This window comes from Anguilla rostrata, unplaced genomic scaffold, assembly GCF_018555375.3.
Source record: "Anguilla rostrata isolate EN2019 unplaced genomic scaffold, ASM1855537v3 scaf1187, whole genome shotgun sequence".
NCBI classification, from domain to species: Eukaryota; Metazoa; Chordata; class Actinopteri; order Anguilliformes; family Anguillidae; genus Anguilla; species Anguilla rostrata.
In genome coordinates this window covers 1-12538 of record NW_026986512.1, presented here as the reverse complement: position 1 = coordinate 12538, position 12538 = coordinate 1, and the positions used below count along the sequence as shown (strand labels likewise).

Genomic DNA, 12538 nt, shown 5'->3' with positions numbered 1-12538 from the left:
TTAGAGCTGCAGTAAAAAGATGAGTTTAACTGGATGCTCTGTCTCCATGTGTTGTGAGTTAGAGAGCTGCAGTAAGAAGATGAGTTTAACTGGAAGTTCTGTCTCCATGTGCTGTGAGTTAGAGCTGCACTAAGAGGGTGAGTTTAACTGGAAGCTCTGTCTCCATGTGCTGTGAGTTAGAGCTGCAGTAAGAGGATGAGTTTAACTGGAAGCTCTGTCTCCATGTTTTGTTCACAGGGTCCGGGTAGAGAGAGCAGAGTCACCTGTACCCAGCTGTCTGTCTATGAAGAGTGACCGTTCAATGTATCGTCCATACAACTTCAGAGGAGAGTTCACAGGTGATCAAAGGTAATGAAACAAGTTCATACTGACACTACTGTTGAATAAAACTTAAATCTCAGTGGCTACTTTTTGGTTTAGTGGGGTGTATGATAGCACATTCTGGTCAACATGTGTGTATTAATCATTTGAAAGTGTCATGATGTGTTTTATATCACATTCGGATATGCTGTGAGTTAGAGCTGCAGTAAGATGATGAGTTTAACTGGAAGCTCTGTCTCCATGTGCTGTGAGTTAGAGCTGCAGTAAGAGGATGAGTTTAACTGGAAGCTCTGTCTCCATGTGCTGTGAGTTAGAGCTGCAGTAAGAGGATGAGTTTAACTGGAAGTTCTCTCTCCATTTGCTGTGAGTTAGAGCTGCAGTAAAAGGATGAGTTTAACTGGAAGCTCTGTCTCCATGTGCTGTGAGTTAGAGCTGCAGTTCGAGTTTGATTTTAACTGGAAGCTCTGTCTCCATGTTTTTTTCACAGGGTCCGGGTAAAGAGGGCAGGGTCACCTGTACCCAGCTGTCTGTCTATGAAGAGTGACCGTTCAATGCATCGTCCAGACAACTTCAGAGGAGAGTTCACGGGTGATCAAAGGTAATGAAACAAGTTTGTACTGACACTACGGTTGAATAACACTTAAATCTCAGTGGCTACTTTTTGGTTTAGTGGGGTGTATGATAGCACATTCTGGTCAACATGTGTGTATTAACTCATTTTGAAGTGTCATGATGTGTTTTATATCGCATTCGGATGTGCTGTGAGTTAGAGCTGCAGAAAGAGGATGAGTTTAACTTGAAGCTCTGTCTCCATGTGCTGTGCATTAGAGCTGCTGTAAGAGGATGAGTTTAACTGGAAGCTCTGTCTCCATGTGCTGTGAGTTAGAGCTGCAGTAAAAAGATGAGTTTAACTGGATGCTCTGTCTCCATGTGTTGTGAGTTAGAGAGCTGCAGTAAGAAGATTAGTTTAACTGGAAGTTCTCTCTCCATTTGCTGTGAGTTAGAGCTGCAGTAAGAGGATGAGTTTAACTGGAAGCTCTGTCTCCATGTTTGTTCACAGGGTCCAGGTAAAGAAGGCAGAATCACCTGTATCCAGCTGTCTGTCTATGAAGAGTGATCATTCAATGCATTTTCCAAACTTCAGAGGAGAGTTCACAGGTGATCAAAGGTAATGAAACAAGTTCATACTGACACTACGGTTGAATAAAATGTAAATCTCAGTGGCTACTTTTTGGTTTAGTGGGGTGTATGATAGCACATTCTTGTAAACGTGTGTATTAACTCATTTTAAAGTGTCATGATGTGTTTTATATCACATTCGGATGTCCTGTGAGTTATAGCTGCAGTAAGAGTAAGAGTTTAACTGGAAGCTCTGTCTCCATGTGATGTGAGTTAGAGCTGCAGTAAGATGATGAGTTTAACTGGAAGCTCAGTCTCCATGTGCTGTGAGTTAGAAATGCAGTAAGATGACGAGTTTAACTTCAATGCATCATCCAATGTACTTCAGTGGAGAGTTCACAGGTGATCAAAGGTAATGAAACACGTTCATATTGCATTAGACCTGCAGCAAGTGGATGAGTTTAACTGGAGGCTCTGTCTCCTTCTGCTGTGAGTTAGCGCTGCAGTAAGAGGATGAGTTTAATTGGATGCTCTTTCAAAGTTTGCTGTGAGTTAGAGCTGCAGTAAGAGGATTAGTTTAGCTGGAAGCTCTGTTTCCATGTGCTGTGAGTTAGAGCTGCAGTAAGAGGATGAGTTTAACTGTAAACTTTGTCTCATGATTTGTTCACAGGATCCACTGCTCACAGGCGTCCAACCATATTGTAGAGAGGAGTTCAGAGAAACTGTTGTCAAAACAGGTATTATTTATATATATTAATATTTTAATATTTGCTTGTGTGATTGTCTTGTACTGTACACTGCATTTCCTTTGAATATGATCGCATGACAAAAAATGAATTAGTAGCCTTTAATTGATAAAATTGAATATGTAATCAGGTTTTTTAATTTTGTAGAGTGCTACCTGGTCCTCCTGGGCTCACAGAAAGACCCAAATTATTTTTTAGGACCCAAACACAATGGCAGAGTAAGACTCCAAGCAGAGTGTTTGAAGCATGCAGTTTATAGTCCGAATTTTTTCAAATTTATTGCACTGAGATACTGATTTATTCTATGGGAACTCTTGATTTATCACAAGTAGTGTCTCTACAAAACCACACAATAGAATGTTCAGTGTTAATTCAACTCTCAACTCTCTTAACAGATAATGTTTCATCCCAATGTGCAATGTGGGACCAAATGTTATCTGTTAAGAGTTGAATTAACACTGGACATTAACTGGACATTTTACTGTGCATTAATCAGGGATTAAAGGTGCACTTCAAACTTGAGGATTTGGACCTTCTGCATGTATTCTGTTTAAAAGTATCTGTCCCCGTTCTGCCCTTCCTGTAAGAGAAAACATGTGACATATTGCTAGAATCTGATTGTTTCAATGGCTCTGATACAGCACACTACTTCATGTGTTTATTTCACACTGATACAGCACACCTCTTCATGTGTTTATTTCACACTGAGACAGCACACCTCTTCATGTGTTTATTTCACTCTGATACAGCACACTTCTTGATGTGTTTATTTCACACTGATACAGCACACCTCTTCATGTGTTTATTTCACACTGATACAGCACACCACTTCATGTGTTTATTTCACACTGATACAGCGCACCTCTTCATGTGTTTATTTCACTCTGATACAGCACACCTCTTCATGTGTTTATTTCACACTGATACAACACGCCTCTTCATGTGTTTATTTCTCACTGAGACAGCATACCTCTTCATGTGTTTATTTCACACTGATACAGCACACCTCTTCATGTGTTTATTTCACACTGATACAGCAAAACTATTCATGTGTTTATTTCAGTCTCTCCTGCGCACTCTGATGAAGCTGAAGAAGACTGAAAAGTTGAAACTGTTTCAGAGCCATCTGAGTCAGGGTTGCCCAGAATGCCTTAATAGTAGAAGAACAGAAGATCCTTCTGTACTGGATCCGTTTATGAAGATGAAGGAATTGTTCAAGAGTCATCAAATTGCTGATTACCCAGAATGCACTGAGAGAGGGCAGGAGGATCCTGAGGCCCTGTACATAGTTGAGAAGATGCTGGAGACCTGTGGCATTGAGAGGTCTCTGAAGATCACACTCCATATCCTGAGGACCATGAAGAAGAAGGATGTCACTGACCCACTGGAGAGAGATGAGCAGCACAGTAAGATTTTTCTCTCATTGCTACTGTGGCTATTAGAATGTTGAAATGAGTTTAGCCAACAAATATAACAGAGTACAAAATAACAGAGTACTGATTTATAGTATTCACACTTTGATAATAGTGTTTTACATCAACAGTCTTGCATATAAAAAACATCACACACATGTACAGGAAGGCATTTCAATTCAAATATAGCATCCAGCAGTAATAATGGGGGCAATCAAATGCACATGAGATTAAATGTTTCCGAAAGACTTTAAAACCAGGAGCCTTGGGATCAAAAGCCAGTTACTAAACCACTGTCCCATCAGACTGACTGCCCTGAGGTTTTATCCTGGATTAAAGAGCACCGATCATAATAATTATAAGATAATTAAATTACTGCATGACCCATGAAGACCATATTTACCATAAAGACACATCATACTATGAATAATTAAGAAATTGAATGTTGAAATGGAAATGAATCCTTTTTATGTTTTCATTGTTGTGTGTACAACAGTTTGTGAGAAGTGTGAAACACTACTAGAGGTATGGGCAACACTTTACTTGAAGGTGCAGTTATAGCATATAGGGCATATCTTCATGATACATAACAAGTAAACCTTGCCTGTTAATTTCACAATGTGTCCTCATGATACAGAATTATTTCATATTAACAGAAGCGATGTAACAGGGCTGGCCTTGTTTCGCATGTGTAGTCAAAAATATTGTTAACTGTTCCATGTTTCCTACATTGGCGTTAATCAGTAATAACCTCTTGTTACCAAATTAGTTACAATTTAACTACATAGGTATAGCTACAACTTAATGTGCAACACTTTCAGAGCTGTGTAAAACATTGTGAAAACTGCATAAGTATTTTTTGTCTATTTCTGTTATTTGAAACATTGGTTCTCATATTCCCTCTCCTTAGATGAATTCAAAGAAAGAGCCCAGCAGGCACTGAAAACTCATCTGAAGAAGAGGTTTGAATGCATATTTGAAGGTTTAGCAAAGCAGGGCCACCAGACCCTCCTCAATGAGATCTATACAGAGCTCTACATCACAGAGGGGGGAAGTAGGGGGGTCAATGATGAACATGAGATCAGACAGATTGAGATAGCATCGAAGAGACAAACCACACATGAGACTGCAATCATCTGCAATGACATATTTAAGCCTTCACCTGGACAAGAGAAACCAATCAGAACTGTGCTTACAAAGGGCATCGCTGGCATTGGGAAAACCGTCTCTGTGCAGAAGTTCATTCTGGACTGGGCAGATGGAAAAGCCAATCAGGACATTGATTTCATCTTCACTCTTCCTTTCCGAGATCTGAATCTGAAAAAGGAGAGAGAATTTAGTCTCATGAAACTTCTGCAGCAATACTATCCACAACTGAAAGAGATCAAAAGTTTTGAAGGTGATGAAGTCAAAGTTGTGTTCATCTTTGATGGTCTGGATGAGTGTCGACTTCCTCTAAATTTCCAAAGCAATGAGATTTGCTGTGATATAACAGAGTCATCATCAGTGGATGTGCTGCTGACCAACCTCATTAAGGGGAATCTGCTTCCCTCTGCCCTCCTCTGGATCACCTCCCGACCAGCAGCAGCCAATCAGATCCCTCCTGAGTGCGTCCACCAGGTGACAGAGGTACGAGGATTCAATGACCCACAGAAGGAGGAGTACTTCACGAAGAGAATCAGAGATCAGAACAAGGCCAGCAGAATTATCTCACACATAAAGTCATCCAGGAGTCTCTACATCATGTGTCACATACCAGTCTTCTGCTGGATTTCTGCTACTGTTCTGGAGACAATGTTGGATAAAGTGAGTGGAGACCTGCCCAAAACTCTGACTGAAATGTACACACACTTCCTGCTCATTCAGACTAATGTGAAGAATGAGAAGTATCATGGCACCAATGAGACAACCCCAAAGAAAATGTCAGCATCAAATACAGAAATCATCCTGAAACTGGGGCAGCTGGCTTTACTACAGCTGTTAAAGGGCAATCTGATATTCTATGAAGAGGACCTGAGAGAGATGGGCATTGATGTCAGTGAAGCTTCAGTGTACTCTGGGGTGTGCACAGAGATCTTTAAAGAGGAGTGTGGGTTGGGTGAGGAGAAGGTCTACTGCTTTGTGCATCTGAGCATTCAGGAGTATCTGGCTGCCTTGTTTGTGTTTCATTCATGTGTGAATGGGAACAGAAATGTACTCAGAGCAATAGAATCAAAATGTCGCAGTGACAGAGTGCAGCTGTCTGAGTTACACAGGACTGCAGTGGATCAGGCCTTAGCGAGTAAGAATGGACACCTGGACCTTTTCCTCAGATTCCTTCTAGGCCTCTCTGTGGACTCCATTCAGACTCTATTAGGAGGAATACTGACAAAGACAGGAAGCAGTTCAAAGAGCATTAAGGAAACAGTCCAGTACATTAGGACAAAGATCGAAGATGAATCTTCAGCAGAAAGGATCATCAATCTGTTCCACTGTCTCAATGAACTGAATGACAACTCTCTAGTGGAGGAAATCAAGAATTTCCAGAGATCAGGAAAACTCTCTAATGAAAAGCTGGAACCACACCAATGTTCAGCCCTGGCCTTTGTGTTACTGATGTCAGAGGAGGTCCTAGATGAGTTTGACTTGAAGACCTACAACACATCAGCAGCAGGTCATCAGAGACTGCTACCAGTACTCAGGAACTGCAGGAAGGCCATGTGAGTATTATGTAATTATTAAAGTAGATAATGACAGCATGTTTTTATAAACACTTCATAGTTAAAGTGAAAATAGAATACAATAAAATTGTCAGGCAAGTGAGAATTATGATTTTTGAGTCAAGCTATTTTAACAGATTGTGCCCTCATTTAATGAATACAGAAGTACCATCAAATGTAAAAAATGTATCCAACATGTAAAATGTATTTTATTAGATTTAATTTAGGCTACATATTATCATTAAAGATACCAGTTATTAAATACATCATGAATTCCTTGTTAGGCAAACCAATGTGATGGATCAATAATGGTCCAAACATACAAATCGCAGATTTAAATGAAGAGAGGGTATAGTATGTTACAGTATTAAGATGAACGTATTCCCTATCAAATAAAAAAATACAAGCTACACTTCCTTTACACAAAATTAGAGAGACATGGAAAATAAATAATATAATTGTGAAAAAAATGAATGAAAGGTACCGCAGAACCACAGCTTGTCTGTCCCACTGTGACCCAGGATGGTAAAATAAGCAGCTAAAAAATCAAGACCAGAGATCCAAGACTGTGATCAAAAAAGACCAAGGCAGAGCTGAGAAGCAAGGCAAATGGCACAAGATCAAAGGCTCACTTTTGCTTTACAGGCCAACACTTTATTTCGATTTTTTTAATTTTGTATAGCGCTTTTAACAAAGGATCTTTTTCACAAAGCAGCTTTACAGAGAACCGGCCCCAAAAGAGTACGCCTAGGGCAACAGTGGCAAGGAAAAACTCCCTGACTGATAACAGGAAGAAACCTTGAGCAGAACCGGACTCAGAGGGGGAACCCATCTGCCGCGGGCAGGCACCTGTTTGTTATGGAAAATCCACAGTGGCAGGAGGCGGGGGTGCCCAGCTGCTCAGCGAACTTGGGCTAGAGCTCCGGGCAGGTGCCCAGAGCCGAGGAAAACTAGAAAAAAAACGTTGTTAGGGGGTTCAAATGGTAGAATAGCAAGCAGAGCAGAAGAAACAGAGGTGCCCACGTGCGATAAGGAAAACCCCGGCAGAATAAGGCTATGGCAGCATAGCTAAGGGAAACAGAGGCAGGGGCCAACGCAGCCATGAGGGCAGGCTTGAGACAGTCATCACCAGACCATGACCAGTTCAGCTTAACACAGCACTACCAATGATGATCCAGTGACAGCACTAACCGCTCAGTCTACCAGAGACTCTATAACTATGCTCGCCACCCACTCCTGCCCCTCAAATATAAGAGAGACTAAAAATATCTGTTTTGAGCCTAGCTTTAAATAAGGTGATAGTGTCTGTGCCCCGAACATGGGCAGGCAACTTATTCCACAGGAGAGGAGCACGATAGGAGAAGGCTCTACCACCTATGGTACTTTTAGATATTCTAGGAATAACAAGGAGGCCTGCACCCTGTGAACAGAGCGTTCGTGAGGGAATATAAGGAAGAAGTAAATAATTTAAGTGCAAAGGGGCAAGCCTATGTAAGGCTTTAAAGGTAAGAAGTAGTATCTTGTAGTCTATTCGGAATTTAACTGGCAACCAGTGAAGCGATGCTAACACTGGGCTGATGTGCTCAAATCTCCTTGTTCTAGTGAGAATACAAGCTGCTGCATTTTGAATTAGCTGGAGCCCTTCAGAGAAGAATTTGCACATCCAGACAAGACAAGAGCATTGCAGTAATCTAATCTTGAAGTAGCAAAAGCATGAACTAGCTTTTCTGCATCATGTAAGGACAGTATTTTCTGAATTTTTGAGATGTTTCTCAAGTGATAATAAGCAACCCTGAACCAAGAGAGTGCCTGTCCAAGGAGGCCTACAAGATTTTCAAGTCTATCCGGAAGGATGAGGTGATCAACTGTGTCAAATACCGCACTTAAGCCTAAAAGCACAGGTACAGAGATGCAGCCATGGTCGGAAGCGAGGACTAGGTCATTGAGTACTTTGACCAGGGCTGTTTCAGTGCTGTGAGAGGGTCCAAAACCAGATTGAAAAACTTCCAATATATGATTGGAGTGCAAAAATGAACCAAGTTGTTTTGAAATGGCCCTTTCTAGTATTTTAGAAAGAAAGGGAGGTTCGAGATAAGCCTGTAGTTAGACAGGTCATTCACATCCAGGTTTGGCTTCTTAAGAAGGGGTTTGATGGCTGCAAGTTTAAGAGTCTGTGGTATGTGTCCAGATGCTAAAGACACATTGACAATATGTAACATTGGTGTTCCAATCACTGGTAATAGCTCCTTGAAAAGCTTCGTAGGGATAGGGTCTAGAAGACAAGTAGAAGATTTTTAGGAATTAACTATGGCATTAAACTCCATGAGATCTATTGGAGCAAAAGAGTTCAGATAGGCCGCCCGTCTTTCTGAAGATTCTTCTGAAGATTCTGCATCCATGCGTTGAGCGGATGGAAGGGCAGACCCTATATGAGGGGTGGTAGGAGAACTTTGAATCTTGCCCCTGATTTTTATAGCCTAATTTTGTCATCAAAGAAATTCATGAAGTCATTGCTACTAAATGATATTGAGGCACATGGATCAACTTGATTCTTGGTCAGCCTGGCAACAGTGTTAAACAGGTGCCTAGGATTGTTTCTATTTTCATCTATTAAAGTAGAGAAGTATGAGGAACGTGCTGTGGAGAGGGCATGTTTATAAGTTAGTAGACTGTCTTTCCAGTCCTGGAGGAATACCTGCAATTTAGTAGAACGCCATTTGCGCTCAAGTTGGCATGAAGCTTGTTGGAGAGCACGAGTATGGTCATTGTACCAGGGTGCTAATTTCTTATAGCGGACTTTCCTCTTCTTAAGAGGTGCGATAGTATCCAGGGTTCTGGAAAGTACGTAATTTATGTTGTCTGTCAGCTGATCAATTGAGCTAATGCTTGCATTTTTGTATGTGTTTGGGTGGGAGCCAAGAAAATCCCCACAGTGCACAAATGAGCCTGGGAGCTCATTAATAAAAGCATTTGCAGTCCTGGAGGAAAGCTTACAGATAAGGTAGAATGAAGGATCTGGTGACACATGACAGACTTGTGAAAGTTGGAAAGTAATTAAATAATGGTCTGATAGCACAGGGTTTTTAGGCATAACTGCTATATTTGCTATTTCTGTATCATAAGTTAAGACCAGATCAAGAGTATGGCTATGAGAATGTGTGGACTGATGTATATGTTGATCGAAGCCAATAGATTCAATGATAGACAAGAGTGCTGATCTGAGAGGATCACCTTCACTATCCATGTGAATATTGAAGTCCCCTACAATTACTACTTTATCTGAATTAACAACCAGGCTGGAAAGGAAATCAGCAAACTCAAGTAAAAAGCCACTGTATGGCCCTGGTGGCCTGTATACAATTGCAAGGATAAAACTGACTGCTTTTTTGTCTGGATGTGCAAAACTGAGAACAAGCACTTCAAAAAAGTTACATTTGAAGCCAGATTTCAAAATAGCAAAAAGATTAGAATGATATACAGCAGCAACACCACCGCCACGACCCGTCAGATGGGGAACGTGAGTATAGCTGTAGCCAGGAGGGGTGGATTAATTTAAGGCAATATACAGTTTTAAGCCAAGTTTCAATTAGGCTACACATAAGATTTCAACTTGGTGATCAGTAATTAATTCATTTACAAGAGTTGCCTTATGGCCTAGTGATCTGATATTAATTAGGGTAAACGTCCCTATTAAGCCCACGTACCATATAAGCCCACTTGCAACTTCTGAGTCAAATTTAAAAAAACTACATCATCATTTTTTGCTGTGTGATGTTTTTTCGAATGAAGCTGCTTGTTACGTAAATGACACTTTTTATTGTAAGTCAATCACATTTGTCGATATTGAGTTATCGAAGCATATGTGTGGCATGTGCCTGCTGATCCCAGAAGAAGTTGCAAAAAACTTAGGTGATTTTGGTACCCTCAGAAAATAACATTTTTGTATATTTCTACTCTGTTTTTGGAAAGTACTCACTTGTTATCAAAATTTAAGTGATTAGTTTTGAATGAGACATATGTTAGAATATTACCTGAATTAGAAATATTGTGTCTTTTGAAATCAAAATATGAGTTTTAGCACACTAGCAAACAGACCACATGCTGCATCAATACAGTAGCTACATAGTATGGTTCATTGCAATGACATAAAGCATGATAAGCATGTATAGTTTATATTTTTGTATGCAGTTTATATTAGTATACTGTTAAATAGACAATAAATGTGTATGTTTATCTTTATTTATTTTTTAATTAACATTTTTACCTGGTGGGCTTAAAGGGGACTCTAGCAAAAAAATCACACTGTCTGAGGTGGATGTAAATGAGTATAGCTAATTACTTCTCTACATGATCAATTTATACTTTTCATATTATGTTAGTGCACCATATATAGATTTATTTCACACAGTTGTTTTTTTAATGTCATGTGAGTAGAATAAAATATTCTGTCTTTAACCATAAATTCACTGATGTTCCCTTTAAGCCCACCTGTTCCCATTAAGCCCACTTTACTGTGTTTCAATGGGATTTTCTCCCTTTGACCTCTGAATCATTTTCCTCCCTAATTTTGACCTCACCTGATGAATCAGCTCCATAATTCAGATAATTAATACCCATATTTAAATATCAGTGATATTGCATACGTCAATTCATTCTGGATAGGCCTGTGTTCTATCTAAACATTAGCAATAATTTTTTAATCTTTACTTTTCAGATGAGTTTTAGTTTAAGATGACTAAAACACGAAAGAACTACAGTTCATGCCCACGCATGATAGAAGCGCAAGTTCATCCTCTGCAAAACACGGCTGTAGGGACCTGGACCATTCTATTTGCGCAATCATGAGGTCATTGAAAATCTACAAAAATAAGATGAAAGCCATGAACGACTTGCTAGCGTAAGACAAAGACAACCACAACGTGGGCTAAAGATTGAAGCAAACAAATAAAATAAAGCTTAGACCACCCTATAACCTGTTATGTTACACTACTAAGATGGAGCATGGAGCAAATGATAACCTTACTAAAACGATACAATCACCTCAAAGAGCATAGGCCTACGTTTAGTCTAGGAGAAAGTAGAAATTGCGAAATGTTGACATCTTTCTTGTTTATTTTGTTTAAGTTATAGGCTAATGATACATGAGCTTCAATATGTTATGACTGATGTCTCCTCATAATGAACTGTATGTTTTAATGTTACTCCACAATGAACTGAATGGTTTTAAAATGTGTTTTTACAATGTTTTCAAACTACTATCCTAAATCTGTTTAACATTTAAAAATGTATTGTTTAATTGTAAATCCTGAAATTGACTCATTTACTATCCTTAGAACATTAGTATTGAACTTGAAATTGTTTTTCATTCAGTCAGTCGGTCTTCAGAAATCTTCATAAAAACACCTGTACTTTCAACCAGCTGACTGAACCAGAAATTTTGGCCAATTTCAAATGCCAACAGCACACCATAGGATAGAGATACAGACAAAATGACAACACATATTGAAAGATGAAGTATTGAAGAGTAATTTCCACTATAGTTTTGATTTTGTTCGTAAATATTTTTTTGGCTACATTCCAAAGAAGACATGTTGTAAGTTTAACTTTTTCTGTGTTGACAACACAGCAAAAGGCTGGTCATGCCTATTTCAAATGCCATTTACAGGCCATAGGATAGGAGTGGAGACAAAATGAAAATAGCTATTGAGAGCTAAGAGATTATAGATTTGAATAGAACAATTTTGTATTGTTAGGATTTTTAAATATATATTTATTTATCAACAAATCACGAAGTGGGCTTATTTGGAACACCCATGGGCTTAAAGGGTACGTTAGGTACCCATTAAGCCCATGCCAGACTTTTGACATATTAAACAATAAAAACATTAGAAATTGGTATAAATTAATTATTGACACTTCAAATGAGAGATTAGACTTTCATTATAACTAAAATGTTCTCACTTAAATTGGGGCAGTATACATGAAAAATGTCTGAAAAGCGGATTTGGTGGGCTTAATAGGGACGTTTAATCCAATTTTAGGTGAGTTTTTAGCTGAGTTTGGTCAGCCGCATTATTAGTAGAATAACAAGGTCTGATTTTTTGCCGATTAGCCATACAAACATCCCTATGGTCTTTATTGAACTAACATCTGTCCTTAACTTTGACTTGGACAAGTAAACACAAGTGTTACACTTATTCGTATCTAACTCAGTTTGGTGAAGTAGTTTGAACTGTGTTTG

At 39.3% G+C, this 12538-nt stretch overlaps 1 protein-coding gene across 1 annotated transcript; it reads left to right on the top strand.

Annotated features, from left to right (window-relative positions):
- Window positions 1–209: 209 nt before the first annotated feature.
- Window positions 210–9241, top strand: LOC135247276 (protein NLRC3-like). The gene is made up of 6 exons (XM_064320574.1): window positions 210–348; window positions 809–919; window positions 1382–1489; window positions 2111–2177; window positions 3250–3592; window positions 4509–9241. Exons 1-6 carry the CDS (start codon window positions 284–286, stop codon window positions 6299–6301), a joined length of 2487 nt encoding a protein of 828 aa, XP_064176644.1. The 5' UTR covers window positions 210–283; the 3' UTR covers window positions 6302–9241.
- The last annotated feature ends 3297 nt before the right edge of the window (window positions 9242–12538 follow it).